This window comes from Oncorhynchus nerka, linkage group LG14 (assembly GCF_034236695.1).
Source record: "Oncorhynchus nerka isolate Pitt River linkage group LG14, Oner_Uvic_2.0, whole genome shotgun sequence".
Classification (NCBI taxonomy): domain Eukaryota; kingdom Metazoa; phylum Chordata; class Actinopteri; order Salmoniformes; family Salmonidae; genus Oncorhynchus; species Oncorhynchus nerka.
In genome coordinates, this window is record NC_088409.1 from 10,787,354 (window position 1) to 10,815,003 (window position 27,650).

Here is a 27,650-nt window from a genome sequence, read left to right on the forward strand (position 1 = left end):
ATTTTCATTGCAGAGTTAGGCCTTATTACCATGGCCATTTATGTTAAGTAGAGAACAGGAAGAAAAGTGATGCTGACTATTGAACCAGTGGTGTGGGATTTTAATATGGTCTGTTTTCAGGTTATTGCAGGATTGTCCTTGTTTCTTTTAATTTCTCCTCTCTCTCTCCCTCAGATTGGGTGATCTGGGATGAAGTCTCATGAATTCCCTCATTGGAGCTGACATTAACAGTCAGCAGGAACAAGTGCATATTCTTCACAAGACCGAAACATCCCCTCGTTTTCCCTACAACGTCCGTCTAACAGTCCCAGGTGACGTACGCACGCCATGGCCAGCCGAAGGAAGACCACGACCCCTTGTAGAGCTGATGCTGTTTTTCGAGGTGATGACATGATGGGGCAAGAGGATCCAGGTGAGATGGAGGTGGAGGTATCGGCGAAGGACAAAAGCACAGTGGTGAATGGATCCACAGAGATGCTTCCTGGAGAGGACTGGAGCTCCGGGACAGAGCCTAGTGGTTCACGTCAGGAGTCGCCGGCCCCTGAGAAACCTAATGCGGTGGATTCAAGGCCTCCGAGGAAGCAGCAGGGAGGCTATGAATGCAAGTACTGTCCATTCTCTACGCAGAACCTGAATGAGTTCAAGGAACACGTTGACTCCAATCACCCCAATGTCATTCTCAACCCGCTCTACCTGTGTGCTGTGTGCAACTTCAACACAAAGAAGTTTGACACCTTGACAGAGCACAACGAGAGGTGTCATCCAGGGGAGAGCAACTTCAAGTTCAAGAGAATCAAGCTGAACAATCAGACCATCCTAGAGCAGTCGATAGAAGGAGCAGGCAACGCTGTGGTCTGTGATTCAACCAACGGCATTCAGACAGGAGAAGACTTCGCCACTTTCCCCCTGAGCAAATCCACCACGGTGAAGATTAGTAAGCCAAAAACAGACAACAAACGGTTATTCACAGAAAGTCAACCGGACAGACTCGACCACGAGCTCCCCAGAAAGCAGATCGCCGCCGTGAATGTGCCCGGGACCGTGATCATCCCAGAAGCGACCCTAAAAGATGGCGTCTCTCATATCATGCCTTCTCTTCAGCGCCCGCCTAACTACAACTTAGTACCAAAAATCGCTGTCCCTTTGAACACCTCCAAGTACAACCCTTCACTGGACAGTAACATGACACTCATCACATCCTTCACCAAGTTCCCGTACCCGACCCAAGCAGAGCTGTCCTGGCTTACCGTTGCCTCCAAGCACCCTGAGGAACAGATCAAGGTGTGGTTCACCCTCCAGAGACTGAAGCAAGGCATCAGCTGGTCCCCTGAAGAGGTGGAAGAAGCTCGGAAGAAGATGTTCAACGGCACCATCCAGTCGGTCCCACAGACCACCTTCACCGTGCTGAGCGGCGCCCAGATGGCTCAGTCCACCAAAGGACAACAGTCCCTAGTTCAATCCGTCCCCTTCAACCTCCTGGGACAGACCAGTTATGTGTTGACGCCGGTTGCGAACGGCTCAGCTGTCAGTTGTTCTCCCATCACACTAACCATGGCAAACCAGGTCGTGCAGTCAGTCAAGCGACCCTTGGTAGCTCCAGTAGTGGCCGCTTCAGAGATCAAACGTCCCTCCATAATCCAGACCATTCAGGCACCTACACCTAGACTGGTGGCTTCGCCTAAACCCAGCTTCACTTCAGACTCCAATAAAACCCCGGACCAGATTGCTGTACTGAAAGCGAGTTACACCCAGTGCCAGTTCCCTGAAGAGGAGGAAGTGTACCGCCTCATTGAGTCCACCGGCCTCTCTAGAGGAGAAATCAAGAAGTGGTTCAGTGAGCAACGACTCCTCAATCACAAGGTGGCTCCACAGGTGATCAAGATTGAGCCCCAGGCATTGAAAGACAGTCAGCCCAAAAAGGCTGTCCCCACCCAGTTTCCTCTCCTGGAGAGGCTCAAAGGCAAATCCTCTGAGCAGCTCAAGATGCTAGAGGAGAGTTTTCAGAGGACCAGCTCCCCCACTGAAATTGACGTTGACAACCTCGTTGTGGACACAAGGCTCTCCAAGACTGAGATCGACTGCTGGTTCTCAGAGCGCCGAGCACTGCGGGACAACTTGGAGCAAGCCCTGGCAAACTCCATGTGTCCGAAGAGCCTTGAGGAGCAACGAGGGATACTGAACAGTGTTTACGAACAGGACAGCAAAGTCCGGTGCTCACCTCTTCCCATCGTCACCACTTCCACCAGTCCTGAGCCCATCGACAGGAAATCCCTAGGGCTTCTCAAAGAGGTGTTCACCCAGACCCAGTGGCCATCGCCAGAGGAGTACAGCCAGCTGGAGGGACAGACAGGTTTGTCTCGCACAGAGATTGTCCGCTGGTTCAAGGAAAACCGATCCGCCCTGAAGAACGGAACCTTGGACTGGATGGACCAGTTCCACAAAGTCAACGGCAAAGCAGGACAGAACGGTCAGAGCTCGTCAGGCATCACTGAACGACCCCCAAGCAGCATTCTCCAGCAGCACTTCACAGAAGCCAAGACCACGCTGCTTTCAGCAGAGGACGCAGAGAAGCTTCCTTTGCAGTCGAAACTCATCAACCAGGACATAGTCCAGTGGTTTACCAGTAAGCTGGGCCAGAGTATGACAGACCTCAGCAGGGGCAGGGACCAACATGGACAGGTCAACGTGGACAGAAGCAGATGGGTGAAGGTGACCATGGCTGTAGGCGACGAGACTAAAGGTGCTTTGGAGAACCAGAAGATCGGCTCGGAAGCAGAGGTGCTGATGGGAGACCAACCTGGTCGGCTGACTGGATGAAAAGAGCATGGTGAGTAGTCTATGATAAGCTACTGTCCTGCAAGTTTACAATTCCTTTGATCATTAACACTGAAATGCATAATTATCTCGTCTTGATGCCTGTAAGTAACTCAGTCAAAAAAAGATGTCCCAGATGAAGGGGAATTGGTTATGTAGTAGTGATGGTTTTCCCTTTAACAGCGCTGGCTAGCAACAATCTAGCAGCTGTGGCTTTGAACCACGCGGGATGCCTGTAATTTAGCCTTCAGAAAAACATCTTGGCAGGAAGAGGCTATTGGGATTATACACATGTGGTTATCACTGGGGATTTTCCCCCTGGTGAACAGAAAAGCACCTCTGATAGCCTGCTGTATGGGTATGTTAACTGCAGAATGATAGGTTAACAACGAAGGGTGTAGTCAGCCATCTGTATAACAAGTCTTGTGTTTTTCCCCTGGTGAACAGAAAAGCACCTCTGATAGCCTGCTGTATGGGTATGTTAACTGCAGAATGATAGGTTAACAACGAAGGGTGTAGTCAGCCATCTGTATAACAAGTCTTGTGTTTTTCCCCCTGGTGAACTTGTGTTTTTCCCCTGGTGAACGGAAAAGCACCTCTGATAGCCTGCTGTATGGGTATGTTAACTGCAGAATGATAGGTTAACAACGAAGGGTGTAGTCAGCCATCTGTATAACAAGTCTTGTGTTTTTCCCCTGGTGAACAGAAAAGCACCTCTGATAGCCTGCTGTATGGGTATGTTAACTGCAGAATGATAGGTTAACAACGAAGGGTGTAGTCAGCCATCTGTATAACAAGTCTTGTGTTTTCCCCTGAACAGAAAAGCACCTCTGAACAAGTTCTTGTGTTTTTCAGCCATCTGGTGAACAGAAAAGCACCTCTGATAGCCTGCTGTATGGGTATGTTAACTGCAGAATGATAGGTTAACAACGAAGGGTGTAGTCAGCCATCTGTATAACAAGTCTTGTGTTTTTCCCCTGGTGAACAGAAAAGCACCTCTGATAGCCTGCTGTATGGTATGTTAACTGCAGAATGATAGGTTAACAACGAAGGGTGTAGTCAGCCATCTGTATAACAAGTCTTGTGTTTTTCCCCTGGTGAACAGAAAAGCACCTCTGATAGCCTGCTGTATGGGTATGTTAACTGCAGAATGATAGGTTAACAACGAAGGGTGTAGTCAGCCATCTGTATAACAAGTCTTGTGTTTTTCCCCTGGTGAACAGAAAAGCACCTCTGATAGCCTGCTGTATGGGTATGTTAACTGCAGAATGATAGGTTAACAACGAAGGGTGTAGTCAGCCATCTGTATAACAGTCTTGTGTTTTTCCCCTGAACAGAAAAGCACCTCTGATAGCCTGCTGTATGGGTATGTTAACTGCAGAATGATAGGTTAACAACGAAGGGTGTAGTCAGCCATCTGTATAACAAGTCTTGTGTTTTTCCCCCTGGTGAACAGAAAAGCACCTCTGATAGCCTGCTGTATGGGTATGTTAACTGCAGAATGATAGGTTAACAACGAAGGGTGTAGTCAGCCATCTGTATAACAAGTCTTGTGATTTGACATTTTCCTTTGTTTCAGAGGATACTGAGTTTCTCAGGCAGAAGATTCTCAAGATTCTGGAACCAATGATTTGCTACCTGGCCTGTGACATCAGCACAGTGGACAGTAGAGTCCACGCCAAACACTGACTGGCGAGACCATTGAGTGCCAAAGCTGGACTTGATGCATTATCATTATTATTACACTTAATAAATAAAAAAAGGGCCCTTGTAAATATTTTTCTGTATTGCAAAAGCTTTGTAAACATTTTCGGGGTTGCTGGTTTTTACATTTCTAACAGGAGTCAATAACCCCTAAAAGAGGAATGTTTTGGTTTTTATGACTGTGATGGAAATTGTAAACCAATTCATCAGTTGGTAATTCTTTTCTTTTTAACGAAACATTTAGTGACTGACAGCTGGTCATAGATGGCACTTATTTCAAGTGAATAGACTAGTAACACTTCTGATCTGATATAACCAGTGAGTTCATCCATTTGGACTAAAAGGGACTAGTGGTTCTCTATCAGACCATAGAATCACCTAGCCTGGGTTCCAGATGGAATGATGGCACAAACAGGTCTGCTACCCAGGCTAAGAATCACATACTTAAATTACAGTAACAGTTCTCCCCCTCTCTCATGCTGAATGCTCCTGCTGCCTGAGACGACAGTCAGCCACAGAATGGACATGAATACATTTAAAAAAACAAGAAAATGCACTGTACATGTTTTTTGTAGTTCAGTCTCATTTTTGAATTGCAGCGTCCGTTGCATCAGTGACTGGTCTTTTCTGGTGTTGTCTTTCTAGATATCCATAGATATCCTAGGTGTAGTTAGGCTCCATTTCAATGGCTCGCTCCTTCAGTTCCATGCTGCTTCTATTAGTGAATCATGTTCACACATGTATCTGGAATACTGTACTGCTACCAAGAATCTCTTTGCTTCCTGGTTTTTTTTTTTTATCCGTCTGCTGTAACTCAATAAAACACAACCAACTGAAGGATGTCTCTTGGTCCGTTGTGCAGTGGTCACTACTCAGAGATGCTCAACCCTAAGGGCCCGGGGCTGGGTCACTTCTCAGAGATACTCAACCTTAAGGGCCCAGGGCTGGGTCACTACTCAGAGATACTCAACCTTAAGGGCCCAGGGTCACTACTCAGAGATGCTCAACCCTAAGGGCCCAGGGCTGGGTCACTACTCAGAGATACTCAACCTTAAGGGCCCAGGGTCACTACTCAGAGATGCTCAACCCTAAGGGCCCAGGGCAGGGTCACTACTCAGAGAGATGCTCAACCCTAAGGGCCCGGGGCTGGGTCACTACTCAGAGAGATGCTCAACCCTAAGGGCCCGGGGCTGGGTCACTACTCAGAGAGATGCTCAACCCTAAGGGCCCAGGGCTGGGTCACTACTCAGAGAGATACTCAACCCTAAGGGCCCAGGGCTGGGTCACTACTCAGAGAGATGCTCAACCCTAAGGGCCCAGGGCTGGGTCACTACTCAGAGAGATACTCAACCCTAAGGGCCAGGGTCACTACTCAGAGAGATACTCAACCCTAAGGGCCCAGGGTCACTACTCAGAGAGATACTCAACCCTAAGGGCCCAGGGTCACTACTCAGAGAGATACTCAACCCTAAGAGCCCAGGGTCACTACTCAGAGAGCTACTCAACCCTAAGGGCTCAGGGTCACTACTCAGAGAGATACTCAACGCTAAGGGCCCAGAGCTGGGTTTCTACTAAGCTAACATATGGAATAGTTTTTTAGATGGTCATGCTGAGGATCATTTAGTTATTTTAGGACCCCTGTATGTACTATAAAATACTAATCAAAAGGAAGTATGTTTTAAAGTGTCTGGTCTATTTCTGGGAGATGTAAGTAAGCTCGGGGGGGAAAGGTTGAATTTGACTGTGGAACCTTTCCAGCCTGGTACCGTGACACTTGTGGTGGTCGTAGAGCAAAATGGAGGACACCATTGTGTTTGTGAGTCATCTTTCCATAGACTGGTCGTATTAGTTTGTAGCCCAAACCTTTTGGACACTAAAGATATTTGTGAGAAACGATTTTTAGGATGTCTGCACAGCTGCAGTTCTGCCACCTTCCACAGTAGATGTGCTGGATTGAGGACTGGCCCATGCAACAACAAAAAGACTGATTTTGGTGTTATGCTGATTAGATTAAGCGGGCATGTCAATCAACTCTAGGGGAAATGCACACTGGGTAGACCAAATATTGAGTTGCATCCCCTTTTGCCCTCGGAACAGCCTCAACTCTTCAGAGCATGGACTACAAGGTGTTGAAAGCGTCTCACAGGGATGCTGCTCCACGTTGACTCCAAAGCTTCCCACAGTCAAGTTGGCTGGATCATTCTTGATACACACAGGAAACTTGTGTGTGGAAAAACCCAGCAGCGTTGCAATTCTTGTCATAAACTGGAGCGTACCCCGTTCAAAGGCGCTTACATTTTGTGTCTTGCCCATTCACCCACAATCCTCCTCTAGCCGGTCTCCCCTTTATCTACACTGATTCAAGTGAATAACAAAGGATCATAGCTTTCACAGAGTGTTGTGTTCTCAGTGTATATGGGCTGCCTTATTCTGCATTTCCCCCCCCTTCCTCTGTGTCCTTTAACAATGTTTCGGTCCAGAGACATGCACAGGATTTGATTTACTTCAGAACAATGTTCAAAGATTTTTTTTTTATGCAACAAAAACTGAAGTTGTTACATTCTGTTTACTCATTGTACAAAAGTACGAGAAGCAGATCCAGCCAGAAACACAACCATAAGATACTCACCTGGAATAAGGTCAAGGGTCACTGTACATGTGTGTCGGGGTCAATTCCATTGTAAAAACAAATTGTAATTTCAGTTAGCTTGTTGAATTGACCCTGGTGAATAACTAAATATTCATCCTCAAGACAAGAGTGCTGCTATTTAGCCTGGTTCATCTTCTGAATGGAAATCAAGTTGGCAACAAGCAAATCACTCATCGTGGAAACAGTTAATACCCATTTCACACCAACTGGGGGTATTTGTCAAATCTTGCAGTTTCATTTAATTGCCATGTTGCAGAGCTAAATCAAAGGAGAAAGAGAACCATGACACTGCAGTTTGATATGGATCCAAATCATCTACTGGGACAGTCGGAGCACGAACCGTAGGCTTTTATCTCAAAATACAAACTGCATTGTTGCATCATTATACTATGTTGAAGATTACATGTTTCAATCCCCCACAACTTCGACCCTACTCCCCCATTCAAAACAGACAAACATTCAGTGTGGTGTGATCATACAACCGCGTAGACCCAGGGGGGGGACAAGAAATATTGTTTTGTGTTATTATATATGAGCCTCTATCTACACAGCCAGCGTGAGCGTTGCTGTTGCCCCGTGTTCTATTTAAGGAGCAAAGAGAATTCAGTCCTTAGTGCTTCGGCTGTTCTCTCCCAGAACAATGCTTTTCTAAATAGCCAAACCCACGCTCTGAAAAGGCTGGCTGCGGCAACACTCTGGTTAGGAGGAGCCCTGTAATTACAGTGTAATCAGATATGGCATCTTGTGTAAAAGAGAGCACTGAAAGAATAACATGCTGATCATATCCACAGCTGAGACATCTCTTTTCTGAACAGTTCAAAGGAAGGGGAGTTGGATACAAAAACAATCTGCTTTCTTCTGCATAATTTGTGCATCGGCAGTAGTCTTGAGGAGTGGAGACAAGAGTCTTTGTCCTGCTACTCGGTAGGACAGTCTCCTCAGTCGTCCCCTAGACGGAAGCCAGCTCCCCAGGCATGACGTCCTCCCATACCTCCTCCACCACCACCGGCCTCGGGAGCTGCAGGTCTCCTGCTGGGTGGCGCTCCAAACCCAGACACGCCCCCTCGTCTGTTGGGCAGGAAGCGGTACCTGTAGAGACAGAAGAAAGCACACTGTATTAAAACAGACATGCATCTCTGAACTGTAGAATGAGGACAACAGGGCTGTGTTCAGCAGGAATGTTCACGTAGAAATATATTTGTGTAGAACAGACACGCATTACACATCTCTGACATGTAGTATAAGGAATCGTGTCACCTCTATTCATGACATTTCTACCCGTCATGTTGCTTCAGGATTAAAGCAACACATGACTGGGACACTAGACAGGCAGAGAAGCAGAGGAACTCACAGGAAGTCAGGTGTTGACAGGAAGGACCTGCCTCCCAGGTCCATGGGGTATTTAAACATCAGGAAGAAGTAGAGATGGCCCACCAGGTTCCCAATCAGTTCATTGACAACACTGGAGATGAGAACAACCAAGACATTTAGGATTTGACTAATGGCTTAGACATTTCTGTTATATGTCAATTGTAGTTATAACATGTTGGATTGTTGATTAAATAATGGAACTACTTACGAGCCCCCAATAATGTAGTTGAATCCAAGGATGACCCAGGGTAGATAACATGCTTTGAAGCGTGTCCCAAACCAGAAGGAGACTATAGTTTCTCTGTTCAGCTGAGCCCACACGTACAGGACGGACATTATCAACGGGATCATCAGGAGCTGGAAAACACAACAGCATTTGCATATTTTAAACATCTAAATGTATTTGTCACATGCGCTGAATACAACAGGTGTAAACCTTACAGTGAAATGCTGACTTATTATGAGCCCTTAACCAACAATGACGTTTTTTTTAAATAGATAAAAGTAACAAATAATTAAAGAGCAGCAGTAAAATAACAATAGCGATGCTATATACAGGGGGTACCGGTACAGAGTTAATGTGGAGGCTATATACAGGGGGTACCGGTACAGAGTCAATGTGGAGGCTATATACAGGGGGTACCGGTACAGAGTTAATGTGGAGACTATATACAGGGGGTACCGGTACAGAGTTAATGTGGAGACTATATACAGGGGGTACCGGTACAGAGTCAATGTGGAGGCTATATACAGGGGGTACCGGTACAGAGTTAATGTGGAGACTATATACAGGGGGTACCGGTACAGAGTCAATGTGGAGGCTATATACAGGGGTACCGGTACAGAGTTAATGTGGAGGCTATATACAGGGGGTACCGGTACAGAGTCAATGTGGAGGCTATATACAGGGGGTACCGGTACAGAGTTAATGTGGAGGCTATATACAGGGGTACCGGTACAGAGTTAATGTGGAGGCTATATACAGGGGGTACCGGTACAGAGTCAATGTGGAGGCTATATACAGGGGGTACCGGTACAGAGTCAATGTGGAGGCTATATACAGGGGGTACCGGTACAGAGTCAATGTGGAGACTATATACAGGGGGTACCGGTACAGAGTCAATGTGGAGACTATATACAGGGGGTACCGGTACAGAGTCAATGTGGAGACTATATACAGGGGTACCGGTACAGAGTCAATGTGGAGGCTATATACAGGGGGTACCGGTACAGAGTTAATGTGGAGACTATATACAGGGGGTACCGATACAGAGTCAATGTGGAGGCTATATACAGGGGGTACCGGTACAGAGTTAATGTGGAGACTATATACAGGGGGTACCGGTACAGAGTCAATGTGGAGACTATATACAGGGGTACCGGTACAGAGTCAATGTGGAGGCTATATACAGGGGTACCGGTACAGAGTTAATGTGGAGACTATATACAGGGGGTACCGGTACAGAGTCAATGTGGAGGCTATATACAGGGGGTACCGGTACAAGAGTCAATGTGGAGGCTATATACAGGGGGTACCGGTACAGAGTTAATGTGGAGACTATATACAGGGTGTTACGGTACAGAGTTAATGTGGAGACTATATACAGGGGGTACCGATACAGAGTCAATGTGGAGGCTATATTCAGGGGGTACCGGTACAGAGTCAATGTGGAGGCTATATACAGGGTGTTACGGTACAGAGTTAATGTGGAGACTATATACAGGGGGTACCGGTACAGAGTCAATGTGGAGGCTATATACAGGGGGTACCGGTACAGAGTCAATGTGGAGGCTATATACAGGGGGTACCGGTACAGAGTTAATGTGGAGGCTATATACAGGGGGTACCGGTACAGAGTCAATGTGGAGGCTATATACAGGGGGTACCGGTACAGAGTCAATGTGGAGGCTATATACAGGGGGTACCGGTACAGAGTCAATGTGGAGGCTATATACAGGGGGTACCGGTACAGAGTCAATGTGGAGGCTATATACAGGGGGTACCGATACAGAGTCAATGTGGAGGCTATATACAGGGGGTACCGGTACAGAGTCAATGTGGAGACTATATACAGGGGGTACCGGTACACAGTCAATGTGGAGACTATATACAGGGGGTACCGGTACAGAGTCAATGTGGAGGCTATATACAGGGGGTACCGGTACAGAGTTAATGTGGAGACTATATACAGGGGGTACCGGTACAGAGTTAATGTGGAGACTATATACAGGGGGTACCGGTACAGAGTCAATGTGGAGGCTATATACAGGGGGTACCGGTACAGAGTCAATGTGGAGGCTATATACAGGGGGTACCGGTACAGAGTTAATGTGGAGACTATATACAGGGTGTTACGGTACAGAGTTAATGTGGAGACTATATACAGGGGGTACCGATACAGAGTCAATGTGGAGGCTATATTCAGGGGGTACCGGTACAGAGTCAATGTGGAGGCTATATACAGGGTGTTACGGTACAGAGTTAATGTGGAGACTATATACAGGGGGTACCGGTACAGAGTCAATGTGGAGGCTATATACAGGGGGTACCGGTACAGAGTCAATGTGGAGGCTATATACAGGGGGTACCGGTACAGAGTCAATGTGGAGGCTATATACAGTGGGTACCGATACAGAGTCAATGTGGAGAATATATACAGGGGGTACCGGTACAGAGTCAATGTGGAGACTATATACAGGGGGTACCGGTACACAGTCAATGTGGAGACTATATACAGGGGGTACCGGTACAGAGTCAATGTGGAGGCTATATACAGGGGGTACCGGTACAGAGTTAATGTGGAGACTATATACAGGGGGTACCGGTACAGAGTTAATGTGGAGACTATATACAGGGGGTACCGGTACAGAGTCAATGTGGAGGCTATATACAGGGGGTACCGGTACAGAGTCAATGTGGAGGCTATATACAGGGGTACCGGTACAGAGTCAATGTGGAGGCTATATACAGGGGGTACCGGTACAGAGTCAATGTGGAGGCTATATACAGGGGTTACGGTACAGAGTTAATGTGGAGACTATATACAGGGGGTACCGGTACAGAGTCAATGTGGAGGCTATATTCAGGGGTACCGGTACAGAGTCAATGTGGAGGCTATATACAGGGTGTTACGGTACAGAGTTAATGTGGAGACTATATACAGGGGGTACCGGTACAGAGTCAATGTGGAGGCTATATACAGGGGGTACCGGTACAGAGTCAATGTGGAGGCTATATACAGGGGGTACCGGTACAGAGTCAATGTGGAGGCTATATACAGGGGGTACCGGTACAGAGTTAATGTGGAGACTATATACAGGGGTACCGGTACAGAGTCAATGTGGAGACTATATACAGGGGTACCGGTACAGAGTCAATGTGGAGGCTATATACAGGGGGTACCGGTACAGAGTCAATGTGGAGGCTATATACAGGGGGTACCGGTACAGAGTTAATGTGGAGACTATATACAGGGTGTTACGGTACAGAGTTAATGTGGAGACTATATACAGGGGGTACCGATACAGAGTCAATGTGGAGGCTATATTCAGGGGGTACCGATACAGAGTCAATGTGGAGGCTATATTCAGGGGGTACCGGTACAGAGTCAATGTGGAGGCTATATACAGGGTGTTACGGTACAGAGTTAATGTGGAGACTATATACAGGGGGTACCGGTACAGAGTCAATGTGGAGGCTATATACAGGGGGTACCGGTACAGAGTCAATGTGGAGGCTATATACAGGGGTACCGGTACAGAGTCAATGTGGAGGCTATATACAGGGTGTTACGGTACAGAGTCAATGTGGATGCTATATACAGGGGGTACCGGTACAGAGTTAATGTGGAGACTATATACAGGGGTACCGGTACAGAGTCAATGTGGAGGCTATATACAGGGGTACCGGTACAGAGTCAATGTGGAGGCTATATACAGGGTGTTACGGTACAGAGTCAATGTGGAGGCTATATACAGGGGGTACGGTACAGAGTCAATGTGGAGGCTATATACAGGGGGTACCGGTACAGAGTCAATGTGGAGGCTATATACAGGGGGTACGGTACAGAGTCAATGTGGAGGCTATATACAGGGTGTTACGGTACAGAGTCAATGTGGAGGCTATATACAGGGGGTACCGGTACAGAGTCAATGTGGAGGCTATATACAGGGGGTACCGGTACAGAGTCAATGTGGAGGCTATATACAGGGTGTTACGGTACAGAGTCCATGTGGAGGCTATATACAGGGGGTACCGGTACAGAGTCAATGTGGAGGCTATATACAGGGTGTTACGGTACAGAGTCAATGTGGAGGCTATATACAGGGGGTACCGGTACAGAGTCAATGTGGAGGCTATATACAGGGGGTACCGGTACAGAGTCAATGTGGAGGCTATATACAGGGGGTACCGGTACAGAGTCAATGTGGAGGCTATATACAGGGGGTACCGGTACAGAGTCAATGTGGAGGCTATATACAGGGGGTACCGGTACAGAGTCAATGTGGAGGCTATATACAGGGGGTACCGGTACAGAGTCAATGTGGAGGCTATATACAGGGGGTACCGATACAGAGTCAATGTGGAGGCTATATACAGGGGGTACCGGTACAGAGTCAATGTGGAGGCTATTTACAGGGGGTACCGGTACAGAGTCAATGTGGAGGCTATATACAGGGGGTACCGGTACAGAGTCAATGTGGAGGCTATATACAGGGGGTACCGATACAGAGTCAATGTGGAGACTATATACAGGGGGTACCGGTACAGAGTTAATGTGGAGACTATATACAGGGGGTACCGGTACAGAGTCAATGTGGAGACTATATACAGGGGGTACCGGTACAGAGTCAATGTGGAGGCTATATACAGGGGGTACCGGTACAGAGTTAATGTGGAGACTATATACAGGGGGTACCGGTACAGAGTCAATGTGGAGGCTATATACAGGGGGTACCGGTACAGAGTCAATGTGGAGGCTATATACAGGGGGTACCGGTACAGAGTTAATGTGGAGACTATATACAGGGTGTTACGGTACAGAGTTAATGTGGAGACTATATACAGGGGGTACCGATACAGAGTCAATGTGGAGGCTATATTCAGGGGGTACCGATACAGAGTCAATGTGGAGGCTATATTCAGGGGGTACCGGTACAGAGTCAATGTGGAGGCTATATACAGGGTGTTACGGTACAGAGTTAATGTGGAGACTATATACAGGGGGTACCGGTACAGAGTCAATGTGGAGGCTATATACAGGGGGTACCGGTACAGAGTCAATGTGGAGGCTATATACAGGGGGTACCGGTACAGAGTCAATGTGGAGGCTATATACAGGGTGTTACGGTACAGAGTCAATGTGGATGCTATATACAGGGGGTACCGGTACAGAGTTAATGTGGAGACTATATACAGGGGGTACCGGTACAGAGTCAATGTGGAGGCTATATACAGGGTGTTACGGTACAGAGTCAATGTGGAGGCTATATACAGGGGGTACCGGTACAGAGTCAATGTGGAGGCTATATACAGGGGGTACCGGTACAGAGTCAATGTGGAGGCTATATACAGGGGGTACCGGTACAGAGTCAATGTGGAGGCTATATACAGGGTGTTACGGTACAGAGTCAATGTGGAGGCTATATACAGGGGGTACCGGTACGGAGTCAATGTGGAGGCTATATACAGGGGGTACCGGTACAGAGTCAATGTGGAGGCTATATACAGGGTGTTACGGTACAGAGTCAATGTGGAGGCTATATACAGGGGGTACCGGTACAGAGTCAATGTGGAGGCTATATACAGGGTGTTACGGTACAGAGTCAATGTGGAGGCTATATACAGGGGGTACCGGTACAGAGTCAATGTGGAGGCTATATACAGGGGTACCGGTACAGAGTCAATGTGGAGGCTATATACAGGGGGTACCGGTACAGAGTCAATGTGGAGGCTATATACAGGGGGTACCGGTACAGAGTCAATGTGGAGGCTATATACAGGGGGTACCGGTACAGAGTCAATGTGGAGGCTATATACAGGGGGTACCGATACAGAGTCAATGTGGAGGCTATATACAGGGGGTACCGGTACAGAGTCAATGTGGAGGCTATTTACAGGGGGTACCGGTAGAGTCAATGTGGAGGCTATATACAGGGGGTACCGGTACAGAGTCAATGTGGAGGCTATATACAGGGGGTACCGATACAGAGTCAATGTGGAGGCTATATACAGGGGGGTACCGGTAGAGTCAATGTGGAGGCTATATACAGGGGGTACCGGTACAGAGTCAATGTGGAGGCTATATACAGGGGGTGCCGGTACAGAGTCAATGTGGAGGCTATATACAGGGGGTACCGGTACAGAGTCAATGTGGAGGCTATTTACAGGGGGTACCGGTACAGAGTCAATGTGGAGGCTATATACAGGGGGTACCGATACAGAGTCAATGTGGAGGCTATATACAGGGGGTACCGGTACAGAGTCAATGTGGAGGCTATATACAGGGGGTACCGGTACAGAGTCAATGTGGAGGCTATATACAGGGGGTACCGATACAGAGTCAATGTGGAGGCTATATACAGGGGGTACCGATACAGAGTCAATGTGGAGGCTATATACAGGGGGTGCCGGTACAGAGTCAATGTGGAGGCTATATACAGGGGGTACCGGTACAGAGTCAATGTGGAGGCTATTTACAGGGGGTACCGGTACAGAGTCAATGTGGAGGCTATATACAGGGGGTACCGGTACAGAGTCAATGTGGAGGCTATATACAGGGGGTACCGGTACAGAGTCGATGTGCGGGGGCACCGGTTAATCGAGGTAATATGTATATGTAGGTAATAGTAGTTCTCAAATCAGTCATTTCATAAGGAGAGGTGGACCTAAACCTCATTCATTAAATGTATCTAATAATGTAGGTTATAGATACATCCTCTTTTACAAACCAACTGGCCAAGAGGCTGCAGCGACACCTTAGCACTGAAGCTGTAGATGTCATAGTTGTTGTTGTCACGGTGACCACGGAAGTGTCCAGTTTGTTTACACTAAATGACAGTGGTTGTGATGACCTCTGGTAGATTTATGGTCAGTAGCACTGAGACTGATGACTTACAGCTGTCTGAGGTAGTGTCCCAAATGGCACCCTATTCCCTATTTAGTGCACTACTTTTGACCAGACTGCACAATAAAGGGAATCGGGTGACACAGCCCGATTGTCGGCCCCTCTGTGAAACAAGATACAGCAGACTGGACCAGTCTGATCATCCGACTAACTCCCCATCGTGATAAACTGGACCAGTCTGATCATCTGACAGTAACTCCCCATCGTGATAAACTAGACCAGTCTGATCATCTGACTAACTCCCCATCGTGATAAACTGGACCAGTCTGATCATCCGACCGTAACTCCCCATCGTGATAAACTGGACCAGTCTGATCATCCGACAGTAACTCCCCATCGTGATAAACTGGACCAGTCTGATCATCTGACTAACTCCCCATCGTGATAAACTGGACCAGTCTGATCATCTGACAGTAACTCCCCATCGTGATAAACTGGACCAGTCTGATCATCTGACAGTAACTCCCCATCGTGATAAACTGGACCAGTCTGATCATCTGACAGTAACTCCCCATCGTGATAAACTGGACCAGTCTGATCATCTGACAGTAACTCCCCATCGTGATAAACTGGACCAGTCTGATCATCTGACAGTAACTCCCCATCGTGATAAACTGGACCAGTCTGATCATCTGACAGTAACTCCCCATCGTGATAAACTGGACCAGTCTGATCATCTGACAGTAACTCCCCATCGTGATAAACTGGACCAGTCTGATCATCTGACAGTAACTCCCCATCGTGATAAACTGGACCAGTCTGATCATCTGACTAACTCCCCATCGTGATAAACTGGACCAGTCTGATCATCTGACAGTAACTCCCCATCGTGATAAACTGGACCAGTCTGATCATCTGACAGTAACTCCCCATCGTGATAAACTGGACCAGTCTGATCATCTGACAGTAACTCCCCATCGTGATAAACTAGACCAGTCTGATCATCCGACTAACTCCCCATCGTGATAAACTAGACCAGTCTGATCATCTGACCGTAACTCCCCATCGTGATAAACTGGACCAGTCTGATCATCTGACAGTAACTCCCCATCGTGATAAACTGGACCAGTCTGATCATCTGACCGTAACTCCCCATCGTGATAAACTGGACCAGTCTGATCATCTGACAGTAACTCCCCATCGTGATAAACTGGACCAGTCTGATCATCTGACAGTAACTCCCCATCGTGATAAACTGGACCAGTCTGATCATCTGACAGTAACTCCCCATCGTGATAAACTAGACCAGTCTGATCATCCGACTAACTCCCCATCGTGATAAACTGGACCAGTCTGATCATCTGACAGTAACTCCCCATCGTGATAAACTGGACCAGTCTGATCATCTGACAGTAACTCCCCATCGTGATAAACTAGACCAGTCTGATCATCTGACAGTAACTCCCCATCGTGATAAACTAGACCAGTCTGATCATCTGACAGTAACTCCCCATCGTGATAAACTAGACCAGTCTGATCATCTGACAGTAACTCCCCATCGTGATAAACTGGACCAGTCTGATCATCTGACAGTAACTCCCCATCATGATAAACTGGACCAGTCTGATCATCCGACTAACTCCCCATCGTGATAAACTGGACCAGTCTGATCATCCGACCTTCTTAATGAACCTAGTTTACATGATGTTCTACAGATTAAAGGGACAATCCACTCAGACTACAGTATGTGTTGGTATTGTTCCAATAGTCCACTGTTGATTCAGTCCCAATGTGTTTTGCGTGTCAGCAGTCAAGTTGTTTTGCATCATCATGATGCACCAGTGACACTTTGCTTCTAGAAAGTCCATTATCTTGACATGATGCTGTGGCCAGTGACACTTTGCTTCTAGAAAGTCCATTATCTTGAACATGTGATTGCTGACATGCAAAACATATTGGGACTGTATCAACAATGCACTAATGGAAAATAATACCAAAAGATAGTTTGAGTGGATTTTCCATACACATACATACATATATATAGCTAATAAAACCTTACCTATCCTTGACAGGTGCCGTAGGGATGGGCTGACAGCCTTTAATTAATGCAGGGTTTGACTATGTGTCTTGGTAAATGAAAAAGGCAACAGGTCTTAATTCTTCTAAAGGACAGAGAGAGAATAGAAGGAACCTACCTGCATGTCCATCATTAAGCCGGTTATCTACACAAGCAATGTCAAGGAAACCTGTATTCACATGTTGAATCAAACTCCCTTCGTCTAGTTGTATATAAACAGGCCACATACCCCGGCCTTCATTTCCCCTCTAGTTGCCCCGGCCTTCATTTCCCCTCTAGTTACCCCGGCCTTCATTTCCCCTCTAGTTACCCCGGCCTTCATTTCCCCTCTAGTTACCCCGGCCTTCATTTCCCCTGACCTTCATTTCCCTTATAGTTACCCTGACCTTCATTTCCCTTCTAGTTACCCCAACCTTCATTTCCCCTCTAGTTACCCCGGACTTCATTTCCCCTGACCTTCATTTCCCTTATAGTTACCCTGACCTTCATTTCCCTTCTAGTTACCCCGACCTTCATTTCCCTTCTGGTTACCCCGACCTTCATTTCCCTTCTAGTTACCCTGACCTTCATTTCCCTTCTAGTTACCCTGACCTTCATTTCCCCCGACCTTCATTTCCCTTCTAGTTACCCTGACCTGACCTTCATTTCCCTTCTAGTTACCCTGACCTGACCTTCATTTCCCCTGATCTTCATATCCCTTCTAGTTACCCCGACCTTCAGTTCCCTTCTAGTTACCCTGACTTGACCTTCATTTCCCTTCTAGTTACACCGACCTTCATGTCCCCTGACCTTCATTCCCTTCTAGTTACCCCGAACTTCATTCCCCTTCTAGTTAGCCCGACCTTCATTTCCCCTGATCTTCATTTCCCTTCTAGTTACCCTGACCTGACCTTCATTTCCCTTCTAGTTACCCCGACCTTCATTTCCCCCAACCTTCATTTCCCTTCTAGTTACCCTGACCTTCATTTCCCTTCTATTTCCCCCGACCTTCATTTCCCTTCTAGTTACCCTGACCTGACCTTCATTTCCCCCAACCTTCATTTCCCTTCTAGTTACCCTGACCTTCATTTCCCTTCTAGTTACCCCGACCTACATTTCCCCCGACCTTCATTTCCCTTCTAGTTACCCTGACCTGATCTTCATTTCCCTTCTAGTTACCCCAACCTTCATTTCCCCCGACCTTCATTTCCCTTCTAGTTACCCTGACCTTCATTTCCCCTGACCTTCATATCCCTTCTAGTTACCCCGACCTTCATATCCCTTCTAGTTACCCCGACCTTCATATCCCTTCTAGTTACCCTGACCTTCATTTCCCTTCTAGTTACCCCAACCTTCATTTCCCTTCTAGTTACCCCGACCTTCATTTCCCCCGACCTTCATTCCCCTTCTAGTTACCCCGATCTGACCTTCATTCCCTTCTAGTTACCCTGACCTTCATTTCCCTTCTAGTTACCCCGACCTGACCTTCATTTCCCTTCTAGTTACCCCGACCTTCATTTCCCCCGACCTTCATTTCCCTTCTAGTTACCCTGACCTGACCTTCATTTCCCTTCTAGTTACCCCAACCTTCATTTCCCTTCTAGTTACCCTGACCTGACCTTCATTTCCCTTCTAGTTACCCTGACCTGACCTTCATTTCCCCTGACCTTCATATCCCTTCTAGTTACCCCGACCTTCATATCCCTTCTAGTTACCCTGACCTTCATTTCCCTTCTAGTTACCCCGACCTGACCTTAATTTCCCTTCTAGTTACCCCGACCTTCATTTCCCTTCTAGTTACCCAAAAGGACTAGAAGGGAAGATGACTTGACAACAGAACTATTGTGTCTGTTCTGTCATGGAGCATAGAGGAGCCTAATGATCCATTCCAGCTGTACTGAGATTATGGAACCACAACACAGTAAATGAGGCAGCATGGGCAGAAAGACAGAGTCTGTATTTCAACCAGATCTTTCACGTGAGTAGTGTTGTCCATCCATATGACCTGCATTAACCACATGGCTGTACAGACTGTAGCTAGGCCACTAGCAGACAGGGGGTTTGGCTGTACAGAGACTGTAGCTAGGCCACTAGCAGGCAGGGGGTTTGGCTGTCCAGAGAAACAGAGACTCGTTTGGCTGTCCAGAGAAACAGAGACTGGTTTGGCTGTCCAGAGAAACAGAGACTGGTTTGGCTGTCCAGAGAAACAGAGACTGGTTTGGCTGTCCAGAGAAACAGAGACTGGTTTGGCTGTACAGAGAAACAGAGACTGGTTTGGCTGTACAGAGAAACAGAGACTGGTTTGGCTGTACAGAGAAACAGAGACTGGTTTGGCTGTACCACATGGCTGTACAGAGAAACAGATTGTAGCTAGGCCACTGGAAAGGGGCTGAACTGTTGCTTGGCAGCTTAACAGGCAGGGGGCGGCTCTAATAATACATAACAAGGCCTGGACTCAGGAGAGGCAAAAACAATGGGAAATCATGGCAAAAAACATGAAAAACTATTAGCCCACCTTTAACAATGGACAAAACAGCATAACGTCGCTGTCTGATGAAAACCTTGTAACTCCAATTTTGCAAATATATATTTTTTTACATTACCGCTTTAAATGAACTCCCCTCAATGTTCTGAACATTTCATGACTCAAGGACACAAAACATTTATTCAAAATATATAAAGTTTCATAATGGTATGTTCCAATTCCTGAAAAGTTTCTGTTTTGAAGGTTTTCAGACGGAGACGATAAGTTAAATGTATGAAGAGGTTTTGGGACAGAGACGATAAGTTAAATGTATGAAGAGGTTTTCGGGACAGAGACGATAAGTTAAATGTATGAAGAGGTTTTCAGACGGAGACGATAAGTTAAATGTATGAAGAGGTTTTCGGACAGAGACGATAAGTTAAATGTATGAAGAGGTTTTCGGACAGAGACGATAAGTTAAATGTATGAAGAGGTTTTCGGACAGAGACGATAAGTTAAATGTATGAAGAGGTTTTCGGACAGAGACGATAAGTTAAATGTATGAAGAGGTTTTGGACAGAGACGATAAGTTAAATGTATGAAGAGGTTTTCGGACAGAGACGATAAGTTAAATGTATGAAGAGGTTTTCGGGACAGAGACGATAAGTTAAATGTATGAAGAGGTTTTCGGACAGAGACGATAAGTTAAATGTATGAAGAGGTTTTCAGACGGAGACGATAAGTTAAATGTATGAAGAGGTTTTCAGACGGAGACGATAAGTTAAATGTATGAAGAGGTTTTCGGACAGAGACGATAAGTTAAATGTATGAAGAGGTTTTCGGACAGAGACGATAAGTTAAATGTATGAAGAGGTTTTCGGACAGAGACGATAAGTTAAATGTATGAAGAGGTTTTCGGACAGATCGATAAGTTAAATGTATGAAGAGGTTTTCGGACAGAGAGTTGATAAGTTAAATGTATGAAGAGGTTTTCAGACGGAGACGATAAGTTAAATGTATGAAGAGGTTTTCGGACGGAGACGATAAGTTAAATGTATGAAGAGGTTTTCGGACAGAGACGATAAGTTAAATGTATGAAGAGGTTTTCAGACGGAGACGATAAGTTAAATGTATGAAGAGGTTTTCGGACGGAGACGATAAGTTAAATGTATGAAGAGGTTTTCGGACGGAGACGATAAGTTAAATGTATGAAGAGGTTTTCGGACAGAGACGATAAGTTAAATGTATGAAGAGGTTTTCGGACAGAGACGATAAGTTAAATGTATGAAGAGGTTTTCGGACAGAGACGATAAGTTAAATGTATGAAGAGGTTTTCGGACAGAGACGATAAGTTAAATGTATGAAGAGGTTTTCGGACAGAGACGATAAGTTAAATGTATGAAGAGGTTTTCAGACGGAGACGATAAGTTAAATGTATGGCTAATTGATTTACTAGGACTGATAATGTTGTCAGCTGCATAACAGATTAAGGCATCATATTGATAAGCAGGTAAAGGATACAACGATGCAGAGCCAGTTGAAGAACAGCATGAACACAAAGTCAGCCGGACGCCCATCAAACGCCCCTGGAAGAGATGTATGAGAGAGAAGAGATAGGAGAGGGAGAGAGAGGATAGAGAGAGGACAGAGGGAGAGAGAGGAGATATGAGAGGGAGAGAGGACAGAGGAGATATGAGAGGGAGAAAGGATATAGGAGATATGAGAGGGAGAGAGGATAGAGAGGGAGAGAGGAGATATGAGAGGGAGAGGATAGAGAGGGAGAGAGGAGATATGAGAGGGAGAGAGGATAGAGAGGGAGAGAGAGGAGATATGAGAGGGAGAGAGGATAGAGAGGGAGAGAGAGGAGATATGAGAGGGAGAGAGAAGAGATAGGAGAGGATAGAGAGGATAGAGAGAAGAGATAGGAGAGGGAGAGAGGACAGAGGAGATATGAGAGGGAGAAAGGATAGAGGAGATATGAGAGGGAGAGAGGATAGAGAGGGAGAGAGGAGATATGAGAGGGAGAGGATAGAGAGGGAGAGAGGAGATATGAGAGGGAGAGGATAGAGAGGGAGAGAGGAGATATGAGAGGGAGAGAGGATAGAGAGGGAGAGAGAGGAGATATGAGAGGGAGAGAGGATAGAGAGAGAGGAGATATGAGAGGGAGAGGATAGAGAGGGAGAGAGGAGATATGAGAGGGAGAGAGGATAGAGAGAAGAGATATGAGAGGGAGAGAGGATAGAGAGGGAGAGAGGAGATATGAGAGGGAGAGGATAGAGAGGGAGAGAGGATAGAGAGTGAGAGAGGAGATATGAGAGGGAGAGAGGGAGAGAGAGGAGATATGAGAGGGAGAGAGGATAGAGAGGGAGAGAGAGGAGATATGAGAGGGAGAGGATAGAGAGGGAGAGAGGAGATATGAGAGGGAGAGAGGAGATATGAGAGGATAGAGAGAAGAGATATGAGAGGGAGAGAGGATAGAGAGGAGAGATATGAGAGGGAGAGAGGATAGAGAGAAGAGATTTGAGAGGGAGAGAGGATAGAGAGGAGATATGAGAGAAACACTTTTGTTTGTTTATTTCATGTGGTTTGGCAACGTAAACATGTTTCCATGCCAATAAATCCCCTTTGAAATGACATTGAGAGATTTATTTGAGCGGCAGGCAATAGGCGTCATCACATTTAAAAATACTGTACATACAGACCTTACACCACAATTCTTTATTTAATCATATTCTAATTGTCTAACCCCACCATGGTCACAAGATTGTTTTTAAATCTGTGTGTGTGTGTAGTGAACGACATGGTCTGCTTCCTCCTACCGTCCTAATGTTGTGTAACAGATCAGATGTATAATGGAGCCTGACTAACGATAAGAAGTGATCGGTGAGGCCTGGGATGGTCTAGTTGTCTAACCCGCTTCCTCTGGAGCGCATCTACCATGTACCGCTGTCAGCATGGGTTCCAATCCAGCCCACTGCTCTTTAAGCCTGCTCTCTCCTACCATCCTAATGTTGTGTAACAGATCAGATGTATAATGGAGCCTGACTAACGATAAGAAGTGATCGGTGAGGCCTGGGATGGTCTAGTTGTCTAACCCGCTTCCTCTGGAGCGCATCTACCATGTACCGCTGTCAGCATGGGTTCCAATCCAGCCCACTGCTCTTTAAGCCTGCTCTCTCCTACCTTTCATCTCCATCTAGCCCATAAACATACAACATTCTTGTCTATATAAAAACAAGTGATGTCTATTGGGCTGCTCATAGTTTGGTGCCTGGTGGAGGGGCCTCTTCCACAGGACAGACTCAATGTGTATTATGGTGCCTGGTGGAGGGGCCTCTTCCACAGGACAGGCTCAATGTGTATTATGGTGCCTGATGGAGGGGCCTCTTCCACAGGACAGGCTCAATGTGTATTATGGTGCCTGATGGAGGGGGCTCTTCCACAGGACAGGCTCAATGTGTATTATGGTGCCTGATGGAGGGGCCTCTTCCACAGGACAGACTCAATGTGTATTATGGTACCTGGTGGAGGGGCTGCTTCCACAGGACAGGCCTCTTCCACAGGACAGGCTCAATGTGTATTATGGTGCCTGATGGAGGGGCCTCTTCCACAGGACAGGCTCAATGTGTATTATGGTGCCTGATGGAGGGGCCTCTTCCACAGGACAGGCTCAACGTGTATTATGGTACCTGGTGGAGGGGCTGCTTCCACAGGACAGGCCTCTTCCACAGGACAGGCTCAATGTGTATTATGGTGCCTGATGGAGGGGCCTCTTCCACAGGACAGGCTCAATGTGTATTATGGTGCCTGATGGAGGGGCCTCTTCCACAGGACAGGCTCAACGTGTATTATGGTGCCTGATGGAGGGGCCTCTTCCACAGGACAGGCCTCTTCCACAGGACAGGCTCAACGTGTATTATTTACCCTCAGACATAACTGCAAATGAGAGCTGGCAGACTGTCAGCCTAGCTAGCCTCTGTGACCTGGCGTGAACCCACCTTCTGTGACCTGGCGTGAACCCACCTTCTGTGACCTGGCGTGAACCCACCTTCTGTGACCTGGCGTGAACCCACCTTCTGTGACCTGGCGTGAGCTCACCTGTCTCCAACCCCCGTGACCTGGCGTGAACCCACCTGTCTCCAGCCCGGTAGAGTACTGTGTGAACCCACCTGTCTCCAGCCCGGTAGAGTACTGTGTGAACCCACCTGTCTCCAGCCCGGTAGAGTACTGTGTGAACCCACCTGTCTCCAGCCCGGTAGAGTACTGTGTGAACCCACCTGTCTCCAGCCCGGTAGAGTACTGTGTGAACCCACCTGTCTCCAGCCCAGTAGAGTACTGTGTGAACCCACCTGTCTCCAGCCTGGTAGAGTACTGGTAGAGGAAATAAAGATTGACTAGGTAGAGGAAGCCTGTTCCAGGACCCACAGGGAAGTATAGGGTGGAGGTGATTGGTCTCCATACCTGTAGAGAGAGAGAAAGAGAGATATCATAGAGTCTGTTAGCATTTAGGCAGGTCAGGGCAGTAACTGGTGTGGGGGGGTGCCAGGGCAGTAAAGTGTGTGTGGGGGGTGCCAGGGCAGTAACTGGTGTGGGGGGGGTGCCAGGGCAGTAACTGGTGTGGGGGGCAGGGCAGTAACTGGTGGGGGGGGTGGGGGGGGCCAGGGCAGTAACTGGTGGTGGGGGGGGGGGGGGTGCCAGGGCAGTAACTGGTGTGTGGGGGGGTGCCAGGGCAGTAACTGGTGTGTGGGGGGGGTGCCAGGGCAGTAACTGGTGTGGGGGGTGGTGCATTAAGGGCAGTAACTGGTGTGGGGGGGCAGGGGGGTGCCAGGGCACTGGTGTAACTGGTGTGGGGGGTGCCAGGGCAGTAACTGGTGTGTGTGGGGGGGGCAGGGCAGTAACTGGTGTGGGGGGGGCAGGGCAGTAACTGGTGTGGGGGGCTGTGGGAGGAGAGCTGGAGCTTGGCAGGCCCTCCACAGCTAAACACTTTATTCTCATGTGATGTAATGGGGCACCAGATCACAGTGACAAAAATGTGAACTCAACTGTCACATTCACTGGTTGATGTAAACACACGAGGGTATTCAGGATACCATACATGTATTGTGATACCAGGAAAACCCAAAGCAGACTAAACTATGGTTCTTTAAAGCCTGCCTGCATGTAACAGTCTATGATATAAGCCTAGTTGGGAGAATAAGACTAATGTGACTGTTGACAACAGAAGGCTGTGTGTTTACAACTTTAGAATGTTTTTTTTCTCAACAAATGAAGTCTGCTTCATGTTTTGTGGCCACGATACTTCCAAGTATTGCAATACTGGTATCGTGAGAACCCTAAAACATACACCCTGGGCCATCTAACCGGGTTGGGGCACTGCACTGGTTTACACAAAAACCCCAATGGAACAACAGCCCAGACTGCCCAGCACAGGTGTGCCAGCTGTGGCCTCGCCAATGGAAACCTACTCTGCCTTCACAAGATAACAACCAGTAGTCAGCTGAGCTGTCAGGGCTGAGAACCGATACTGTCCACCCGGTATGTGGTCGTGGTGGGAAATAACCCAATTATCATACTTGAGTAAAAGTATTTGGTTTTAAATATAATTAAGTATCAAAAGTATTAATAAATTAAAATATCTTATATTAAAGAAAACAAGATGTTTTGAATATTTTTTTTAATGTTTTTAAGGATAGCCCAAGGCACACTACAACACGCAGACATCGCTTACAAACTAAGCATTTGTGTTTAGTGAGTCCGCCAGATCAGAGGCAGTAGGGATGATCTCTTGATAAGTGAGTGAATTGGCCCACTTTCCTGTCCTGCTAAGCATTGAAAATATAACAAGTACTTTTGGGTGTCAGGGAAAATGTATGGAGTAAAAAGTACATTATTTTATTTAGGAATGTAGTGAAGTAAAAGTTGTCAAAAATATCAATAGTAAAGTAAAGTTAAGATACCTAAAAAATGTAATAATAATTGTGGTACTTTCAAGTATTTTTACTTGAAAACTTTACAACACTTTGTGTGTGTGTGTGTGTGAACCCACTTCATAGAGGTGGGGTGCAGTAACAAAAGAAGGGTCGAGTGTCACGTTGTGACGCCACCTGTCAGAAGACTATGATGAAACCCTTGCTTGAGAGTCATGATGACTACTGTATGTAATGTGGGAGGTGCCAGTTATGATGAGGCTGTCCAAAGGTGGATGTGATAGCACCACCTGTTGGAATTGCATTGACATTATTTTTGGTCAAACCTCACTCAACCAAACCTATAACAAATCCAGGAATATCAAATATTTGTGAGATATTCAACAAACCTTTCGAAATAATCATGTACTTCATTTGTACATAATTGCTATTGAAAATACTGCTATCCTATCACTGATGTAGCGTCTTCATGCATCCCGGAAGTCCAACCTGTTCGTTTTGTGATTGGACTGAATTCACACCCCTCGTACAATCCAAGGCCTGCTAGCCTTGATGCTAGGCTATCATAGCAACACAGCAAATTGTAGCACACAAAAACAACCCCACTGCCCAGAACTTACCTGAAATTTGTGAAAGAAGTTCTCTGGCCATAAGACGAGGTACATGGGACTGATTAGTCCCAGTTTACCTATCAAGGGAACCGCAATCGACCCAGCAAACCAGTACCGGGTGATGAACGGGATTGTTTTGAACCAGTCCCCGATATCTGACATCTTTCCATACGATCTTGGCAAAACGACCACAGTCAACGAATTGCCTAAAGGCAAACGAACAGTCCCAAAGTCCTGTGGCGACTGACGATACCCCTTGTGTTATAATTCCCTTTCGACGACAACAATTATTCACGAACGTTTGGTTCCTCAGTCAAGTTTTCATGACGTGGCTTCTTATTATACCTCAATCTTCTCGCGACTAGCTCTTGAACTGCTCACTTCCTGTCAAATTTGCACAGCAGTCCTTGCTATCTGGGATCCTTCGGACGTCACAACTCTGACGTTACCCCATTGAAGTTGACATGTTTAATGATTTACACTGAACAAAAATATAAACACAACATGCAACAATTTCTAAGATTGCACTGAGTTCAGTTCATATACGGAAATCAGTCAATTTAAATAAATTCATTAGGCCCTAATCTATGGATTTCACATGACTGGAAATACAGATATGCATCTGTTGGTCAAAGATACCTTTAAAAAAAAGGTAGGGGCGTGGATCAGAAAACCGATCAGTATCTGATGACACCACCATTTGCCTCATGCAGTGTGACACATTTTCTTTGCATAGAGTTGACTAGGCTGTTGCTTGTGGCCTGTGGAATGTTCTCCCACTCCTCTTCAATGGCTGTGCGAAATTGCTGGATATTGGCGGGAACTGGAACACACTGTTGTACACGTCGGTCCAGAGCATCCCAAACATGCTCAATGGTTGACATGTCTGGTGAGTATGCAGGCCAAGGAAAAACTGGGACATTTTCATCTTCCAGGAATGGTGTACAGATCCTTCTGACATGGGGCCGTGCATTATCATGCTGAAA

The 27,650-nt window shown here is 46.8% G+C and overlaps 2 protein-coding genes across 2 annotated transcripts in view; one reads left to right on the forward strand and one right to left on the reverse strand.

The window, feature by feature from the left end:
• The window catches only part of zhx2a (zinc fingers and homeoboxes 2a), a 33,180-nt gene extending 27,825 nt beyond the window's left edge, over positions 1-5,355 (forward strand). Inside the window, exons 2-3 of the mRNA XM_065027336.1 lie at positions 175-2,827; positions 4,394-5,355. Of these exons, the coding sequence (XP_064883408.1) occupies positions 328-2,817 (2,490 nt within the window). The 5' untranslated portion in view covers positions 175-327 and the 3' untranslated portion in view covers positions 2,818-2,827; positions 4,394-5,355. The remainder of the gene's footprint in view (positions 1-174; positions 2,828-4,393) is intronic.
• A 2,026-nt stretch (positions 5,356-7,381) lies between these two features.
• derl1 (derlin 1) lies at positions 7,382-27,050 on the reverse strand. The gene is made up of 7 exons (XM_065027337.1): positions 26,674-27,050; positions 24,476-24,587; positions 21,648-21,712; positions 17,802-17,828; positions 8,748-8,896; positions 8,520-8,630; positions 7,382-8,257 (listed from the first exon to the last, which is right to left on the reverse strand). Exons 1-7 carry the CDS (start codon positions 26,824-26,826, stop codon positions 8,107-8,109), a joined length of 768 nt encoding a protein of 255 aa, XP_064883409.1. The 5' UTR covers positions 26,827-27,050; the 3' UTR covers positions 7,382-8,106.
• Positions 27,051-27,650: the final 600 nt, after the last annotated feature.